The 17,336-nt window shown below is 40.5% G+C and overlaps 1 protein-coding gene across 1 annotated transcript in view; it reads right to left on the bottom strand.

Moving 5' to 3' along the window:
• schip1 (schwannomin interacting protein 1) overlaps positions 1-17,336 on the bottom strand; it is a 225,294-nt gene that overhangs the window by 145,055 nt on the left and 62,903 nt on the right. Inside the window, exons 6-8 of the mRNA XM_040009278.1 lie at positions 8,143-8,207; positions 7,258-7,329; positions 6,892-7,027 (exon numbers count right to left, since the gene is read on the bottom strand). Of these exons, the coding sequence (XP_039865212.1) occupies positions 6,892-7,027; positions 7,258-7,329; positions 8,143-8,207 (273 nt within the window). The remainder of the gene's footprint in view (positions 1-6,891; positions 7,028-7,257; positions 7,330-8,142; positions 8,208-17,336) is intronic.

Below are 17,336 nucleotides of genomic sequence, written 5' to 3'. Positions count from 1 at the left end.
AGTGGATAACAATAATTTGATATTACCATACAATGCACTACATTTCATGTAATATCAATGCAGTCACTCAAATGAAATGCTGGGAGTAAATTCCTCTGTAAGGTCTCAAGGGAGTTTAATCCACCATTGTTTACTATTCGTAGACTGTTATTATCATGATCTTTCTTCTGTTTTCATCCCAGCATATTTTGACAGCACAAATTTATGTAAAGGAAGTTGAAAATGAAATTGGAAGGGGGAAAAAAGGGTGAAAAAATAGGGAGGGATGACATTTTATAAATAGAAGGCGGGCTAGAAAAACCCAGCAGCTTGTTCGCAAGTCTGATGTCATCCTGAAACCCTTTAATATTTAATTCAAAGTGTTGTGAAATTAAAAAGGCTCAAGGAGAAAAGGAAAGGGAGGCAAAATAGAAGGGACGCAGGGAGAAAGGTAGAGCGAGACAGATAAGAGAGTGTAATAAAAAAAAGCAGCTCACCTCTCTTTTTAATTACAAATATGTTGATAATGAGCTATTAATTTAAAAGAAGAGGCCCTTGACTGGCATTATCAGACAGAAGGGGAAGGGGGGTGTTTACAAACTGAGAGTGTCCTCTACACAGCAACAACATCAGCGTGCCTGCAGATCTGGATAGGGTGTTCTGAAACTGTGTGCCTTTGAATCCAGATCGATAAAGTAATTGATAGTCAATAAAATGAACACTAGATCCATTTTGATAAAGGGTTTTTTTTCCTGCTTTTTTTACTGGACCTGGACTCCTCCCAGGTATTGGGTTAGTCTATCCCAGCAAAGCAGAACAGTGACCTCCTGTGGATTCTAATATACAACACAAATGCAACATGACGTCACACTGAAGCGAGGGCTGTTACCATTTGCAAACTACTGTCCTGCAAATATGTCAAAATTATTTAAACTCCAGTGATGATCGTGCAGTTTGAGAACTCACGTATTTTTGATTTTTAGAATTTCACCTATCAAATAACTTCAGCGTTTGACTAATTGAGAGTCGGTGTTCATTCAGTCCCACGTCCGTCACAGTCGCACACAAACACACGCATCGTGTCGAGAATGTCACATGGCCATAATATGCATTACACACTTCAGGGAGTGTATGATATGACATGTCCCAGGTGAGAAAGGGCCCATGTTTGACTTGACATGCTGCTGGCAGGTGATTAACAGAGAGTCAGACCTCGGTGCCCTCCATTAGATATTATTATGCAGAAGGCTCCATCTCCCTTATACATAATTATAAGAGTCATATGAATGTCCTTCACATGTCTGCAGGGTGGTTGTAACACTGGAGCTGGAGCACATATTAGAGACTCAGATTGTTTTAAGTCAGTTTGACTTGGTTACAGCCAAGAAAACTCAGCAACGTTGAGATAAAGAACCAGACCGTCTCCGCACAAGACGGTGATGGACTGGTGCGGGGTCACTAATGATTCTGTCAATCAATACCATGGCTGGTGTGTCACAGCAGTCTTTTGCATCCTGTCAGGCCCATCACTCAGTGCACCTCAGACACAGTGAAGAGCCAGCACACACAGACCTACACGATTACTATGCGGCACATCTCATCTAGGTGAGAGATTATGACAAGAGGGATTATGTCAATGAAATCTGCAGCCCACAGACCCAGCATCACTCCCGAGGACTAAGAAAGAGTATAAACCCATGTGTAGGATACCTTTTCAATCAATTTCCTCCCTAATGAACTGCCTCAATGAGGCTTCAATAAACCTAAACTAATTCAAGGCAATCCTTAATCTCCTGACCTAGCCTTTTTGCATTGTCCCTGGTATTACAGTAACAGGATTGTAAAAGCATTGGCTCCAGATACACCCGTCCTCAAGTGACGAAGAGACTGGTGGGGGTTAGCATTAATTTCCAAAGCCTTATGTTTCATTTGCATAATTACCATAAATCAGTGCAGGGATGTTCTGGTCGACAGTAGAGGGGAACAGAGAAACGTTATTGGGAAAAGGAAATGTTTGGGAAGGTGACAGCATGCAAAAGACTGCTGACTTAGCGGGCAGTGTGGTGATTAAGGAATAACTGTGTTATTCTAAAAACAAAGTTAAGTATGTCGTGATGGAAACTGGAGTTTTTCCCCCCCCTGTAACAATCAGTGAACCATTTCGTTAAAATAAGTTGTGTCTAAAAACTAGAACTTTTTTAAACTGCTGGAAAAATATCCAAATAGTAAGTAAGTATAACAGAAAATTGTAACGTTTTTTTCACCTGTTCAAAGAGTTTAACATTGCAGGTGATGCGCTAAACTTTGATGCTCTTCAAGATAAATTGGGGATATTTGGCTTCAAAGAAACAGATTTGATTTAATTGACTTTGTGGCAACAGTTTCAGTAATGCTTTAAAAATATTCATACTTCATGCATGAGCTTAATATACAGTAAATACAGCAGAATGAAGCCGCAGTAAACACGAGGGAGAGCCATTCATACAATAACAATACTGAGGTCTTTGGGTAATCACCATTCTACCTGTGTAACACAGTAGGTGATCTTTGCTGCTTTCCTCTACATACAGTAAAGAAAGGTTGACTTGTGCAGTAAACTAAAGGATCCGTCATTAAAACTATGTGAGCTCACTGACGGGGAAACTATTTGTATCCTGCACTGGATTAAATGGGTGAAACAAATGTGAGGGGTTAAATGCTTTGACACAGGGTACAGACTGTGCAGCCTGCTGACTCAGTAATCTGCTGAAGTTCTTGTGCTTTGTGTAATATTGAATTTGAGTCATCTGCAGAGCAGTCGGGGTTATTTAAGGACAGCTACAAACATGCAAGAGGTTAACCCGAAGACCTAAATAGGTAGTGCTATATTGCTGAAAGATTAATCTCTCTTTGAAGCCATCTCCTACTTCATGCTGTACATAAAGAGCAGACAGTACAGTAAGCTCACAAAAGTTCCCTAAACTTTGCCTAACCTCTTTTATCTCTACTTCCAGGCCTCCACAGCTGCTGCTGCTGCCTGGTCTGATAAAGCCAAGAGAACAGTATGTGGGTGAGCAAATGATAAAAACAGACACTGAAACTGAGAAAGATGCAGGGACGCTCTGAGAGAGCCATTAAGACTGAGATGGAAAAAGAGAAAGACATAAAATACTCTAAGAGAAAAGAAAAAATAAAATATCATAAACTAAATAAACTATCACATGAAAGGAGGAGGAGGAGGAGGAGAGTGTTAAGAGAGCACTGATGGAGGGGGCAGAGATGGAGACATATGACAGCTGGCAGACAGAGAAGGCGGCGCTCCTCTGCTCAGTTTCCCTGCACCTTAGCAGGCCAGATGGACTGAGTTGGCCCTCTGTGCCCTTCATAAGCCAACACACACACACACACACACACACACACACACACACACACACACACACACACACACACACACACACACACACACACACACACACAGAGTTTATATATTCAGTTATATTTTCGGGAACACTAGCTTATTTCGCCTATTAAGGTAAATGACTATTCTCTGCCAAGTGGCATTGTACTATAATATGCTGGTTTCACACTGTGATGTTGAATTTATGTAAAAGTATTAGGCCTCTATGTACTTACAGAGTAATTACCGAGCAGTTAATTACTGTTGCAGTATCTGACTTATTATATTTCTGCTAGATCTTAAAGATGTTGTATTAATCTAGTATGTATTAAAAAGAAAACCCAATAAACTCGACTGTGATACAGGCCCTCCCTCTACTGTCAAAACTCTGCTACTACATTAAAGAGCATGGATCAGCACCAAAGTAAAGGACAGCTCCCACACTCCAAAACAGTCCCACAAATTACCTTAAAAAAAAAAAAAAAAACAAGGAAGAAAACCGAACTAGAACCTCTATCAAAGCCCTCAAATTTTTAAACTTAAAAATAACAAACCTCTTGTTTAATTTTTAAGATCTCTGGATGTTTGTTTTCATTCTCATTTCTCCAGTAATTGAGCAACAACACTGCTAGAGGCATAAAAAACAGATTCAGCCAGTCCCAAAACAGTATTGATTGATGTCTGGTTATAAAAAGACATCTATCATCTAGACAGTCTAAAATTGAAGCTGCACTGGACTGTGTGTTCATGTGCCCGTGTCTGTGTGCATGTGTGTGTGTGTACTTGCTGGTGGTCTGGCTAGCCGTGTTGATGCAGCACAATATTATGAAACAATAAAATGTAGACAGCTGATTCATGTCTCAGCATAAAAGCCAGAGTTTTGTTAGGTTCCCCTTTAATGAAACCTATAATTTCTGCCACCCTCGATGGCGTTGCCACACAGCAGAGGGATCGATCATAAAGAGAGATATCTAGAGCTGCTCGATTTTGCAGGATTGCCATGGCAATTAGTGAGCCAAGTTGCAGTGCGAAAAGTAATTTACACAGTAAAGTCACATGTCAACCACATCTTTCGGCTGAGAACAGTACACTCATCTCTCTTAAACACACACAAGGGTGGGGGAAAAAAAAGAAAAACACCCACCCACACATGCTGCAGAGTAATGCAGCAAGGTTTTGTCAAAGACTGATGTTATAGTCACAAAGGTTAGAAACTCAATCACTTTAGCGATGGCTTCCACGTCACCGTGTCTCAAGACTCCATCCCGCATATGTGTGTGCGTGTGTGTGTTTATCCATGAATGTACAAACACCAATGTGTGCTGAGAATGATTAGCTGGGTCAACAGAAATGAAACAGGGCGGAGATGTCACAACCAGCAAAAACATTACCGTAAAGACAGGACGACTAAACAAAGGGAGGGAAAGGTCAAAAAGCGAGAGAACCTGTGTGAAGCGAGACAGCTTCAACATAATAGCGCAGATTTCGCTGGGCTATTGCGATCAATTCTCTTGAAATCACAAGAGAGCAGAAGCTGACTCTTCCTTTCTCACAGAGGAGGGCAGATCTACAGCATCAGCACATTCAACCGGTGAAGCAACGTCTGTTTTTCATCCGCCTTTCCTCTCCGCCACTCTCCTCCGTCTCCCGTGACCTTAGGGTCTATTACACGCACGCTCCCGCTCTGTCTTTCTCTCTTGGTGATGATCATCTGGCCTTGTCAGCAGGTTGAAGTCACTGAGCTAAGCATTTCCCCGCCACATAAACGATGTCTCTTTTGTGTGTGTTTGTGTGCTGTTGTCATGTGTACAAACTTGGCTGATGGCATTATACGCAAACATTCAGGATGGATGCGCGCGTATAACGTCATCAACCACCAGCTGCGAATCTTATAGGTCGCCTGACAGCTTCTAAGCCAGCAGATTGTATTTCTGTTCCACAGCACTCTGTATTCTCTTCACTCATAACCCACTCGACCCCCTTTTGTCCTCAAGAATCCAAATCCAAATCTTCTTCAGTGTAAAAGCTTTTCTCTGTAGTGACTGAGTGGACAAGTACCACCTAAGTGTGCTCAAATGCAGAACTCTCCCAGCCGTCTCTGAGATTTAACCTGCCTGTTGACTTCAGGCTCAGAGATTAGTAGAGGAGTGTACACACACTTGCTATTCAGCCAGAAGGCTGAAGACGACGTCAGTACAGAATTATAATGACCACAACAGAAGCAGTAGAGAAAATCCCAGGGATTTACTGTGGCCTGGTTAAATGGAAGATCGGAAGATGTGCTGAATGAGAATGGCATTTCGGCTGCTCTCTATTCTCAGCGTGCGCTTGCTCTGAGAGTGTGTTTAAGAGAGACCACATCCCCGTATATTTACTCTTTGATAGTGGCTGGTTCTAAGTTTGCAGAGCAAATAAACTGGCTTTAAGATACTGCCCCCTTGTGGACATAAGTGGGACTACGAGCACAGTTTCACAGTCTCTACAAAAGGCTTGTCATAACTTGTAGCAACATATTAAAACACTGACAAGAAAAGTGAGAAAAATTTGTGAACTTTCTGTATTTCTGTAAAAATAAAGTCTCATGTGAGAAAAAGAAGAAATCCAAAACACTGTTGTATTTTATCTAATAAAATTAAAATATACTGTTTGTTTCTACACAGCAAATTAAAGTAGAAAGAAAAACAATCAACACCATTCAATAAAACATCTCTGCTCGTGTGTCTTTAACAAGACGGCACAAAGAAACCAAAGAAAGAAAAGTACAGTAGAGGGAGCCTAGTAATTATGAGTTACTTTGCTGCTCACCATGTTAAAGGGGAAATGAATTCCTACATGTCACGGTCCCTCCTAAGGAAAGGTTTGGTAATGGAGCAATGCAATATCCCTAAAACTCAAGTAAAACAACAAAGGTTTAAACAACTAAGTTCCATATTGAAGTACGACCAAATTAGAGGCCAGACATTTTGCCTTGATAAAAATATATATGAACAAAAAGCAAAACTAGCTGAGCTGAATGAAAACACTGTCGAGCTTTAATCAATTCAATTCAGTTTTATTTATATAGCACCAAATTACTGCAGCAGTCCCCTCCACTATGTTGTAAAGTAAAGACCCCACCCTACCAATCTACAGATGCTAGGTTGAAGTTAGCGCTTCCAAAAAAGTTTCCGTTATCAGTTATTAAATCCAAGATGTTAATGGAAATGTGTAATGTGTCTGTCTGACTGCACTTCTGAAGCTCAGATAAGATCTTATGAACAAGTAGTGCAGAACAAACAGGTAAATCAAAAGGATTTTCTTTTGCCACTGTACTGTCACACACTTCTAACACAAGCCTGCATATAGTATGACATATTGTTAACATACAACACAAAACTACTGCACCAACCAACATGTGACTATCGGCAGTCATTTCTAGTCATTTGTCACACACACACCCTCAGACACGCAGCCTCCTCAAATGCTATCACACATGTAGCATGTTGTTTAGAGCCATACATTTGTAATAGAACATTTGCTTGACATGGGTGACTTACTGGGGTGCTGCCGTCTGACAGGGTCAACATGCTGATTGACATGCTCATCTTATCGGAGGAGGAGAGGGACGGTGGGGAAGGGCTCCTTTTCTCCACTTCCTGTCGCTGCAGGAAGTCACGCCAAGCCCGCTGAATACTGCATGTAAAAGATAAAGAAAGATTCATTTGAACTGTGACTCACTGAAAGCTACAGAGAGGTAAACAGGCACAAAAACTTTCAAATCTCATGAACGCAATGATGGAAATTAACATAATAGTAGTTATACACAAGAAATGAAGCACTTTATTAAATGTTTTTTTAATGACTGCAATTAAAACAAAAGTCTGCAAATGCCCCTTTTTTAAACAGATAAAAGAAATACTCACATCAACACCTTGTTCTCAATTGGTGGCAGGTTGACATTGATGTTGTTGTCTAGGTTCATAGTCAGGTGATTACTGAGCAGAAGAAAAGGGGAAAGGGGTAAAGACATTTAAAGAACAACAAACAGCACACACACAAAGACACACACATACATCCATAGAGGTCCAGTCTACGTTATCAGTAATTAAACAGTGGTAAATCACACCTACAGAGAAACTGCAGCAGAACAAGAGCAGGATAATCATTCTGTCTCTGTGTTTATTACTATAAGGTTTACCTAAGGTGTGATTTGATGCCGCAAAGGGGATAGAGATACCCCCCCCCCCCCCCCCCCCTTTGATGCTTCTTCTTCTTTCCATTAATCTGCTAAGAACAACTGTTTCAGAGTGAAATAAATAAAACAGAAATTAACTGGATTAACCCCTTGCTGATCGCTGACATCAGAATTCCTTACACGGGTGGCTTATGCAGCTTCTTCTTTCAATATGTTAAATTGCAGGTCTGCACCAGGGCTGCTGTCTGCAACATCCTGCAGTTAGAAAATCTTGCGATGGAGGAGTTTCTGAAGAAATTCCGAGCACAGTTTCATGGGTTTGCATGTGATGGTGGAGCTGCTGGGATGAGTAAGTAAACAGAAGCAGCCACAGTCTCGATTGAAAATATCAACCGTAACCTGATCGTCATTTGCTGAATCATTCACAAGTTAGTGTGTCTGAAGAGGAAAACATGCGACTGAGAATACTGCGCATTTGATTGCATTAAAAACACACCATGATACTCTCGTATCATATTTATGACTTAAAGTCATATTTATGACTTTAAGTCATAAATATAAATATACAGGACTACTCTGGGTCGGTTATGTGTGCACATATAACCAAACTCACCTGTGCAGCTGGAAGCCTTCATTATTAACATGCTTGTAGCCACTCTGGAGGCTCTTGAGATGAATCTGTGTAAGAGATACACAAGAGGGACAAATACAGAGTCAAGCAGCATGGGAGCAGGAGGAGGAGGAGGCGATGAGATGAGGAAGATGAGAGGAGATCCCAGCATTTTGTGTGTGCGTGCACAAATATGAATGAATGTGTGCCAGATGTGTGATCATTGTGCTGAGATCAGGGACCCCTGAGGGATGCGGTTTGGCAGCATTTTGGTTCACTTAAATGTTTTCTTGAGAAGTTAGTAAAGTAAGCTTTGAAAAAATTCGGCCATCTGAGCTGGCTCAGCATTTTCCAGGCATTTGGATCAGAAGCACACGGAGAGAAAGAGAGAGAGACCAGGGCAGAGCAAATAAGTCGCAAAGGACATCATTGATGTAGCTATGGCACAGCTGTACAGATGTGCCAATCACATTGGAGATGAGAGCAGTAAAACTTTACTCCTCTACTAAAATTACTTTTAGCTCCATCCTCCAGTCCTCGCCAGCTGCTCTCCTCCCCTTGGCTCCATTCTTGAGTTTTAATAGTGCTTTATAATGAGGACAGGCCTGCCTCTACATAATTGAACATACTAATTCAATTACAAAGGAGCAACAATGTTTAAGTGGAGCATTTCTTCCTGATGAGCCAAGCGAGTCGCATCAGGGCACCGAGCATCTATCAGCGTCATCCCAATGTATTTGTGGATGTGTGTTTATGGGCAAACTTCAATTTTATTTGGCTATTATTGTTATTAATTCATTACTGCATAATGACCTATGCACGAAAGAATATATTGCATCTATTAAATAGCAAAGTGGGCTGTAAAGAAACCTGCACAAAGAAATATTTTTGCAGCTCGCACATGTATGACCACACTAAGACAAATCACCGCACTCAAGTGGTTAGCTGATGCTTTGGTTCACGGTGTTTAATATTCATTATATGTGTTGATATATAAGTTCCCCACTTAATAACTATGCAAGAGTGTCCTGTCCTTCTGAAGTGTTACTTACACAAACGTAGTACATAAATAGTGCATGTAAAACAGTGTAGGAACCACTGTCTTACTATATTATAGAACTAGGCTTATAAAAATATCTTGTTTGGCTGTTTGCTTAATTTCAGTGTGACAGGCAGTGTTGTTTTTTTCTCATTTCTCTGCCTCCCAGAAGGAACAAGCAGCTCATTAGGCAGAATCAAGGACTTTGACTAGTGATCAATGACTGTTTCAAGAAGCTTTTTCCTCCCCTTCTCTTTTTTTTCCACTTTGTCTTTTCCTCTCCGTTTACTCAGATGAAATAAGGTTCACTGAAAGCACAACTGCAGCTCCACTGAACCCAGACCTCCCTGAACTGTCATTTGTTTTGAGAGCCGTTGAAGTCACCTTTGTATTTCCAAATTCCCTGGAAAGACAGTAGGTTTTATGCTATAGAATCCACCAGTTTCACTGATAGAAATCCAATTAAACACTTTCTCTCTCTAGAGAAAGAGATACCAGAGAATTAAACAACATGATGTAGAGATAAGCAGAGTATAAATGAGTAGAGAGGTGTGTGTGTGTGTGTGTGTGTGTGTGTGTGTGTGTGTGTGTGTGTGAGGTTTTGAGTAATAGAGGTGCTGGGAGACTGAATGAGGCGATCATTTCAATTTCCCCTTCGAGTTACTGATGGTACTGTCACAAGCCTGACCAGACAAACTGTTAGCCTACTTCAGCACACACACATATGCACACACGCATCCATGCACACACTTACAAGCACACAAGGAGGCACTAACATAGAGACACGCGTCACAAACATTAACACAAGCTGACACACAGAATTGAATCCTTATTTATTGTTTTACTGAAAAGAAGAAAAGTACAACTAAAACTAATTAATCAGCATGCAAACAGCATGCAAACTTTAGTGCAAGAATAGTCGTGTTAAATGGGTCGTAACCTCACTCAAGACATAGAGAATGACACTAAACAGTAAAAACATGTGTTTGCCTTACACTGTAAATGTTCATAGAAACATACAGCTTCTTACACATTCATCAGTAATACTGAACAATACACACACACACACACACACACACACACACACACACACAGTGCTTAACAAGTTTATTACACCACAGTAATGCCACAGGTGGGTTAAATTACCAAAATTATTTTCTCTAACGGTACACTAGTATGTGCAAACTCTTAAATTGAAATGATATTTATCTATAATTATTTTTGTTAGGAATTCATTTTCAAATTTTTATTTTCTAAAAACATCTAAAAAGATAGTAAAACACATTATTAAGTTTTTATTAAGATGCCTAATTACCATATTTTATTTGCATTCAATAATTTGTTGAATTTCATTTTTAGATTTAAAGTTTATTTCCGTACTTAGCATAACAATAGATCAACATTAAGTTATTTAAAAAGGTGTAGTTTATTTACGGTAAGTTGCATTTAAGTATTTGTAGTACCTCATCCTTCACGTCATTTTTCTCATCACTGTTTTTTGATCCTTGCTTGTGCGTATGGGAGCTTGAAAAACAAAAACTGCAACGCAAACATCAGGAGTGCGTTATTCATCACTTAAACACAATCCTGAACTCAGGGGGACATTTACATTGACTTTAATACATGGTATTGATTTTAAGACCTGTAGCAGTAAACATTTTGCAGTTACTGTGTACCAAACCAAAAGCTCAATGTGCTATTAAAAGAATTTATTAGATCCTGTTTGAAAGTATTTTCTCCTGCTATCCGTACCTGTATCTTTCCATTCTGATCTGCATGGAAAACCACCATCCCAGCTTTAGAGAAGGAATACCAAAAATGTACTGGAACATAAACCAGAGGTTTGCATAATTTAGTGGCAGAGTCGACAGAAAATCTATAGTCATTTTAGGCTTTGGCAGTGCCAAGCAGGCTTGTATTGATTGGTGTGAGTGTTTGTGTATATGTGAACCTGTGTATTGGTGGATTTATGGTAAAGTCAGGCACAGTAGAGAGAGGATGGAGTAGGGAGGCAGGGAGAGATGCTGATGCAGAAGAGACCTTGAACTCCCAGGAAATAACAACAGAGGAAATAGAGCTAAAGGCAGCCAAATACAGACCACAAGACCTGTTTCATTATCTTCCCTTCCTTCGCCTCCTCTCTCTATCCCCACTGCTTTCTTCCTTCATCAGTCTTTTCTCCTTAACTCAACTTTCCGAGAAAATAAATGAAAATAAAACAAGACAGGCACAGGGAGGCAATGAGAAGAGAAAGCACACAATTAGTGGAGATGATAAAGAGGAAAGTCAGCGATTTAATCACACTGTGAGAAATATACTGGCATTAGGAATAAGGACAGACAAAGCAGAGTGCAGTGGACTAGTAGTTGTTTTGGAGGTCTTTTTTGTCGTGTGTGTACGGATCTATGTAAAGATCAATCAATAGATGAAAATACAGGTATACACTTCACCTGAAATGCCATTGAGAATTGGTCATAGGGCCATTAAGAATAAGCTTGACAGGACATGTCAAGAACGACGGATGGGCAGAAAGTGTCTAGGAAGGCCAAATGCATTCAATATTGACACCCTTTACTGGCAACTCTGAACTAAGAGTTTGAGCTCTTGCCCTTCAGATTGTAGCTATCATGACAGAACACTACTTACTCATAATCATCCAACCATCCATTCATCGTTTATCTTTCTTTTTCAGGCACTTATCCAACTTTGGGTTACAAAGGGCTGGAGCCTATCCCAGCTGTCACAGGCCAAGAGGTACTCAAGGGACTGGTTACCAGTCACTCACATGGCTACACATTTATTATATATTTGGCTTTAAAGCTTGGCCACAGCTACTTGCGGAGTGTGCATCCTGGCCATATGAAGGGGAAAGACTTATAATCAAACTCTTCTTAGTTCAATGGATGGTTTGTTTCCCACATGTAAAGTTTGGTGTTTCAAACTAAATCGCACAGGCTGAAAGATGTTCAAACAGCTGATTCATGTTCTGTAATATCCAAAATTTCTGATTAACAACCTGGGAGTGTTTACATTTTTTTAAACAGGCAGTTTACCATAACCCTTCTTATTATATCATGGGCTCAAAACCAATTGTTAAAATGTGTTTTAAGGTGGTATTGACAGGCTGGTTTGTGGTAACTGATGCTATACATATTACATTGTTTTTTATACTTTTTATTGCTTTTATATAATTATTTTAGTGTTTTTTGTTTTGCTTTTACAATATTGTTTTGCTGTGTTACAGTTCTCTGTGGAGTTCCTGCCTTATTATCTTGTTAATACTTTAATACCTGGCTGCACATCACATTTTCTAAAATGGGACTATAAAGAATGGCTCTACCTGACATGAATTCAAACATAAAAATGACTATAGAAGGCTTTGTGGTGATGTTTGTGTTGTTTTGCACACTGGGAACAGAAGATTGATCAATCAGAAGTGCTGTATATTTAAGATAATTTACATATTTTGCTCTTTTATATTGGATGTTGCATAAACGTGCTCTCTCACTGTATGAAAGAAAACTAGACAGCCATGACTTTTCTCTTAAAATGATGTAGTTGGAAGTTGCTGAAGGTATTAAAGAAGAAGAGAATTGGTGAAAGGTTCTTTCTTGGCAAAGGAAAGAAGGGATGTGGAGGCGGAAGAACTGGCTTGTGGGCTGACAAAGAATTAAGCTGGACCAAGGCCAACTAGCCAGAGCAGCACGGAGAAGAGAGAAATGGCCTTCCTGGGAAGTGGCCTTCATCTCTCCTGTACGAGTGTAAATCTGTCTCTTGTACCTTGACTGATCCATTAACACATACTAACACTCACACACGTGTCTTGCAAACTCAATCATCCAGGTGAGGAAATCCCAAAAAGTTGATTCTTCAGTCTCATAAAGACGAGATGGAGCATGAGATTGTCTTTCTGAGACTGAAGAAGTCACTTTAGATAAGTACCGAAATGCTTTTCACAACGAAAACGCTACGTCCAGATGAACAGAATCAACGTTTTGGGATTCACACACGTGATTTAACCAGGTAATCACGGTCAGTTTAAATGCTCAAATCATAGATCAAAATTAAGTAATTAATTAAGACAAAGCAGGATAAGCATATTCAATTAAATGAAATCACAACAGACAACACACATTTGTGTAGAATAAATAGAACAATGTGCTTCACTGCTGTCATAAAAAAGGAAAAACTCAGAGTGCTAGACAGTTTTGTACTATATTAATTATGACTGATAAAGTCATAAAACTGTTGGTTCAAGTGAAGCCAAGATTAAGTATATTACACAGGATAATTTGTCCAAAAAAAAATATTGTCAAAGCTCGATGTATGTTTTTTGTTTTTGATGTGTTGCAGACTGTGTCCCTCTAATGGCTGTGTAGTAATGGTATAAAACAGTAATTGAAATATTAGTCCAGTGCTTGACTGAACACACATTCATATTAATTCAATCCCAGAAACTGATGTATGACTGTGTATCTATCAACAATATGTCAGCCACCAAGCAAACAAATAACGACATGCATAAATTATTTCCTGCTAAATCTAGCTGGAGGTTCCCTCAGCTTAATAACCTTGAGGCTAGGAGTTATTCCATTCACCTTTCAGCCAAAAAGCTGTCATGATGTGGTCTTCCACTGATGGTAACCTAACTAATTTAAATACTGTCATACCATCTGCGGTGCTACACAGACCCCTCCCTCTCTCTCTCTCTCACACACACACACACACAGACACGCTAGCCAAAGAGCTTGGAGGCAGCTTCTATCAGTCAAACCTCCCTGGGGTTCTTTGGCCTAGCCAGCCAGCCGGCGCCATCTCTGCCATCAGGCTCACATCCTCATCGCTCTCTTCTGCCACAGGGACACAGAACCTGTCGGAACACCCTGCATTTGTGTGTGGGAGTGATAGCAAAACCTGAGAACAGGTGCTGTTATCTCTAGCTATTCCTGACAAAGCACTGTGTCTTATTGCTTCCATGTGTGTGTGTGTGTATGTGCAGATTTTTCCCAGTGTCCATTGGGATTCGGTGTCCAAACACTGGCAATGTCGTCTCCGAGTGACCCTGCAACTAGAGGTGGCCTATACTTTTTCTATGGCACTCTTTGTTGCACACACACACACACACACACACAGACACAGAGCCCTTCATTCTGCCTTGGGAGTTAGGTTAATAACTGACGGTGTCAGAGACGGAGAGGACGGACTGCAAGAGGAGGAAATGGAGCAAGGAGACAACCTAAAGATGTAATACCATGGAGAAAAGGTGAAAAATCACATCACTGCCAGCGAACACAAACAGTAATAAATGAAGATGGAATGACGCTGTTAATAGGCAAGAGAGGTAAAGGGGGTAAAAGCTAAAATGATTTAGCTGAACCTAAAATGTCAAAGGAGTTCAGTTAAGTGGATAAGGGCCACACCATGAGCAATGACAGCTGCAGGAGGTGAGAAGAGTCGAGAGCAAAACATACACACATGCACAAAGACACAGGGACACAGACACACACAGAGGTCCCCAGTTGTCGAGGCAACAGACTGAGCATCTGTGTGGTGTCAGATTGGAGCAGGAACCGGTCCACTGTGGAAAAACATAATTCTGTGCATGCAGTGTATCTTTTTTCTTTGCACTTATCAAATTAGAAATTCAGACTCAGACCACAAGCTGTGGGGGGTTTGTCGCACCAGAATAACAATCAATTTATTTGCAAAAACTGCACTCATATGAGAGAATGTTGTTAGCAATGCAGGCATTCAGGCGCAAACCAATGAGGGGCAACACGACTTTCAGTGTAACAAAACACAGCACACCCAAGTTGAGTCATATGATATTACTGTGCCCTTTACATGTTGACATACTAATATAATAGCGTATAAAGATCCTTTAAGACTCCTTTGCATTAATCTCATGCCTTTTTTAATGGAGAAATGACAGTCTTACAAGGTCACAGCTCGTAACATTTCTGCATCACTTTCAACACTACAACATGAAGGTGTCCTGTGACAGACAGACTGATGAAATCAGCCAAGTTTGAAATGATCTTAATTGTCAGAAAGTTAGGCCTGAACTTTTAACCAGATATGAAAGATCAAAGTACAACAATGTATCCTTTGACACAGGCAGGGGACTCATTTTGTTTCACTGTGAAGCCACACACAGCCTGAGGAAATGTACACTGTCGCTTCCTTGTGTCCTTTTTTCCAAGCAGCATTTCCAATGTGTAGTTAACAGGCTCCCGGTGGGCCATAATCAGAGCGGTAAAGCCAGCCGTTAACATGCCAGAACAAACACACTGTAAAGCAGTTCCTCCTTTTACAGCACCAATCAATACTACCTGTCCTCCACGGCAGCTGAGCATAACACCACAGTACTAACGACTGCACTGTTGGATGAAGAGCAATATATATGCAAAGAGCTGAAGGTAAATGTATGCAACCATAAAGTTGTTTTTATTGGGCATTATGGTCAAATGGAAGGATCGGCATTGCTGCTTAATAGGATTGTAAAGGTAGTTGTGGAAAGAGTAGTAAAAGAGATGCAGAGTAAGGAATATGAGCTCCCTAAGGGCTTTTTAGTTCAGGTGATATGGTTCTATTCAGATCTTTATTTTGCATCTGAACAAGGCTGGAACACGTTATGTTAAAGACCGCTAAAGTGCATTAAAATTATTAGACATAGCACTTAAAGTAAAGGCTGCAAACTCTACCAAGTCATTGTGACTCTAACTCCATAACATGAAACTATAAAGATACTGGATCCAGACTGATAATGTAACTCGCTTTTATCTTTTGTTAAAACAGTTAAAGCCTGAAGAGTTAACTGTTCGGTTTTTATGTTTTAAATTTGTATAGTCCAAGCCAAAGCTGAGATACCAGGGTGATGATACTGGAGTAATTTCACCAGGTCTCACTTAACTAACAAGACACCTCTTTAACTACAAAAGTGATTGAAACACAAAAAGTTGCTATTCTGAACTTCTAAAGGTGAGATAAATCAAGGGCCATCATGGCTGCTTAAGTCTACATGCTGTTTTTCTTGCAACTTTCTAAACACATAATCAAATAAATGACACATAAAGCCTGTTTTCTTTACAGCCTTTGTGCTCACACTACATGCACACAGTTCAGTACTTGCAAATACAGCTGCACACACATATACTTTACACAAAGCAAACAATTAACGCTGGGCTTTAGTTGTGAGTTAGAGCTGAGACTGTCCATTAGCAATGGTCCACTGCTGTTCAGGCTTAATGAAGTAGAAAGCCAAAAGCAAGAGAAATCCTGCAGACCTAATTAATGAGAGGAGGAAAGAGGTAGCGGAAGAGAGGAGGAAAGAACAGAGTAGAAAAGAGAAACCCCAAAATTGCACTGTTAGAGGTGATGAAGCAAGAAGTAAAAGGGGCAGGGAACTAGCAAGTAGAGACTTTCCATTGCTGTTTTTAATTGATCCATGTAAAGCTGCCATGTTAAATGTCTTTATCCCGTCTTAATTCCTTCAGTGTATTTACTAAATGCTCGCCTCTGCTCAAAGATATCATTGTATCTTGTTCTTGAAAGGTCTTTTTAAACATCTTTGTGTCCATGACAGCAGCTTAACAGTAGCTTGCAGAAAGCCTGGCTCACTTTTCTTCAGCTCAGCAGGAAATTATTAAAGTCACGGTCCAGTTAGCTGCTGGTCACCCTCAGCCCTGTGGGCCTCGGCTTGAACCACCCACCTGTGCTGGGCCTCTTAAGAAGGCACGGTGCACAGTCGTACGCACACACACACACACACACACACACACACACACACACACACACACACACACACACACACACACACACACACACACACACACACACACAAACGCAACTGTGCTCCTTACTGTGGAGTGAGCATTAGGCAATTAGCTTTGCTGGGCTCTATCTAAAGCTTGGCTTTGCTCTAAAAATCAGCAGTGGGAATGGCATACCAGGCTTATGAGGCAGGCAGGGAGTGTGGGTGTTCATTAAAACACCCAGCACCATTCATGGGGTGAAAAAAGGCCATAAAAGCAATTAATCTGCCCATAAACAAGCCATTCGCCTGTCCAACACACCCACGAACACACTCTCATGACAGTGGGAGCAGGGAGAGGGAGAGGTGAGGAGCTGTGCCGCTTGTTCCTCCCGGCTCTCTTTC

The sequence above is a fragment of the Simochromis diagramma genome, unplaced genomic scaffold (genome assembly GCF_900408965.1).
Source record: "Simochromis diagramma unplaced genomic scaffold, fSimDia1.1 OVJJ01000344.1, whole genome shotgun sequence".
Lineage (NCBI taxonomy): Eukaryota > Metazoa > Chordata > Actinopteri > Cichliformes > Cichlidae > Simochromis > Simochromis diagramma.
The sequence above is the reverse complement of the archived record's forward strand: the minus strand, read 5'-3'. Positions and strand labels throughout refer to the sequence as shown.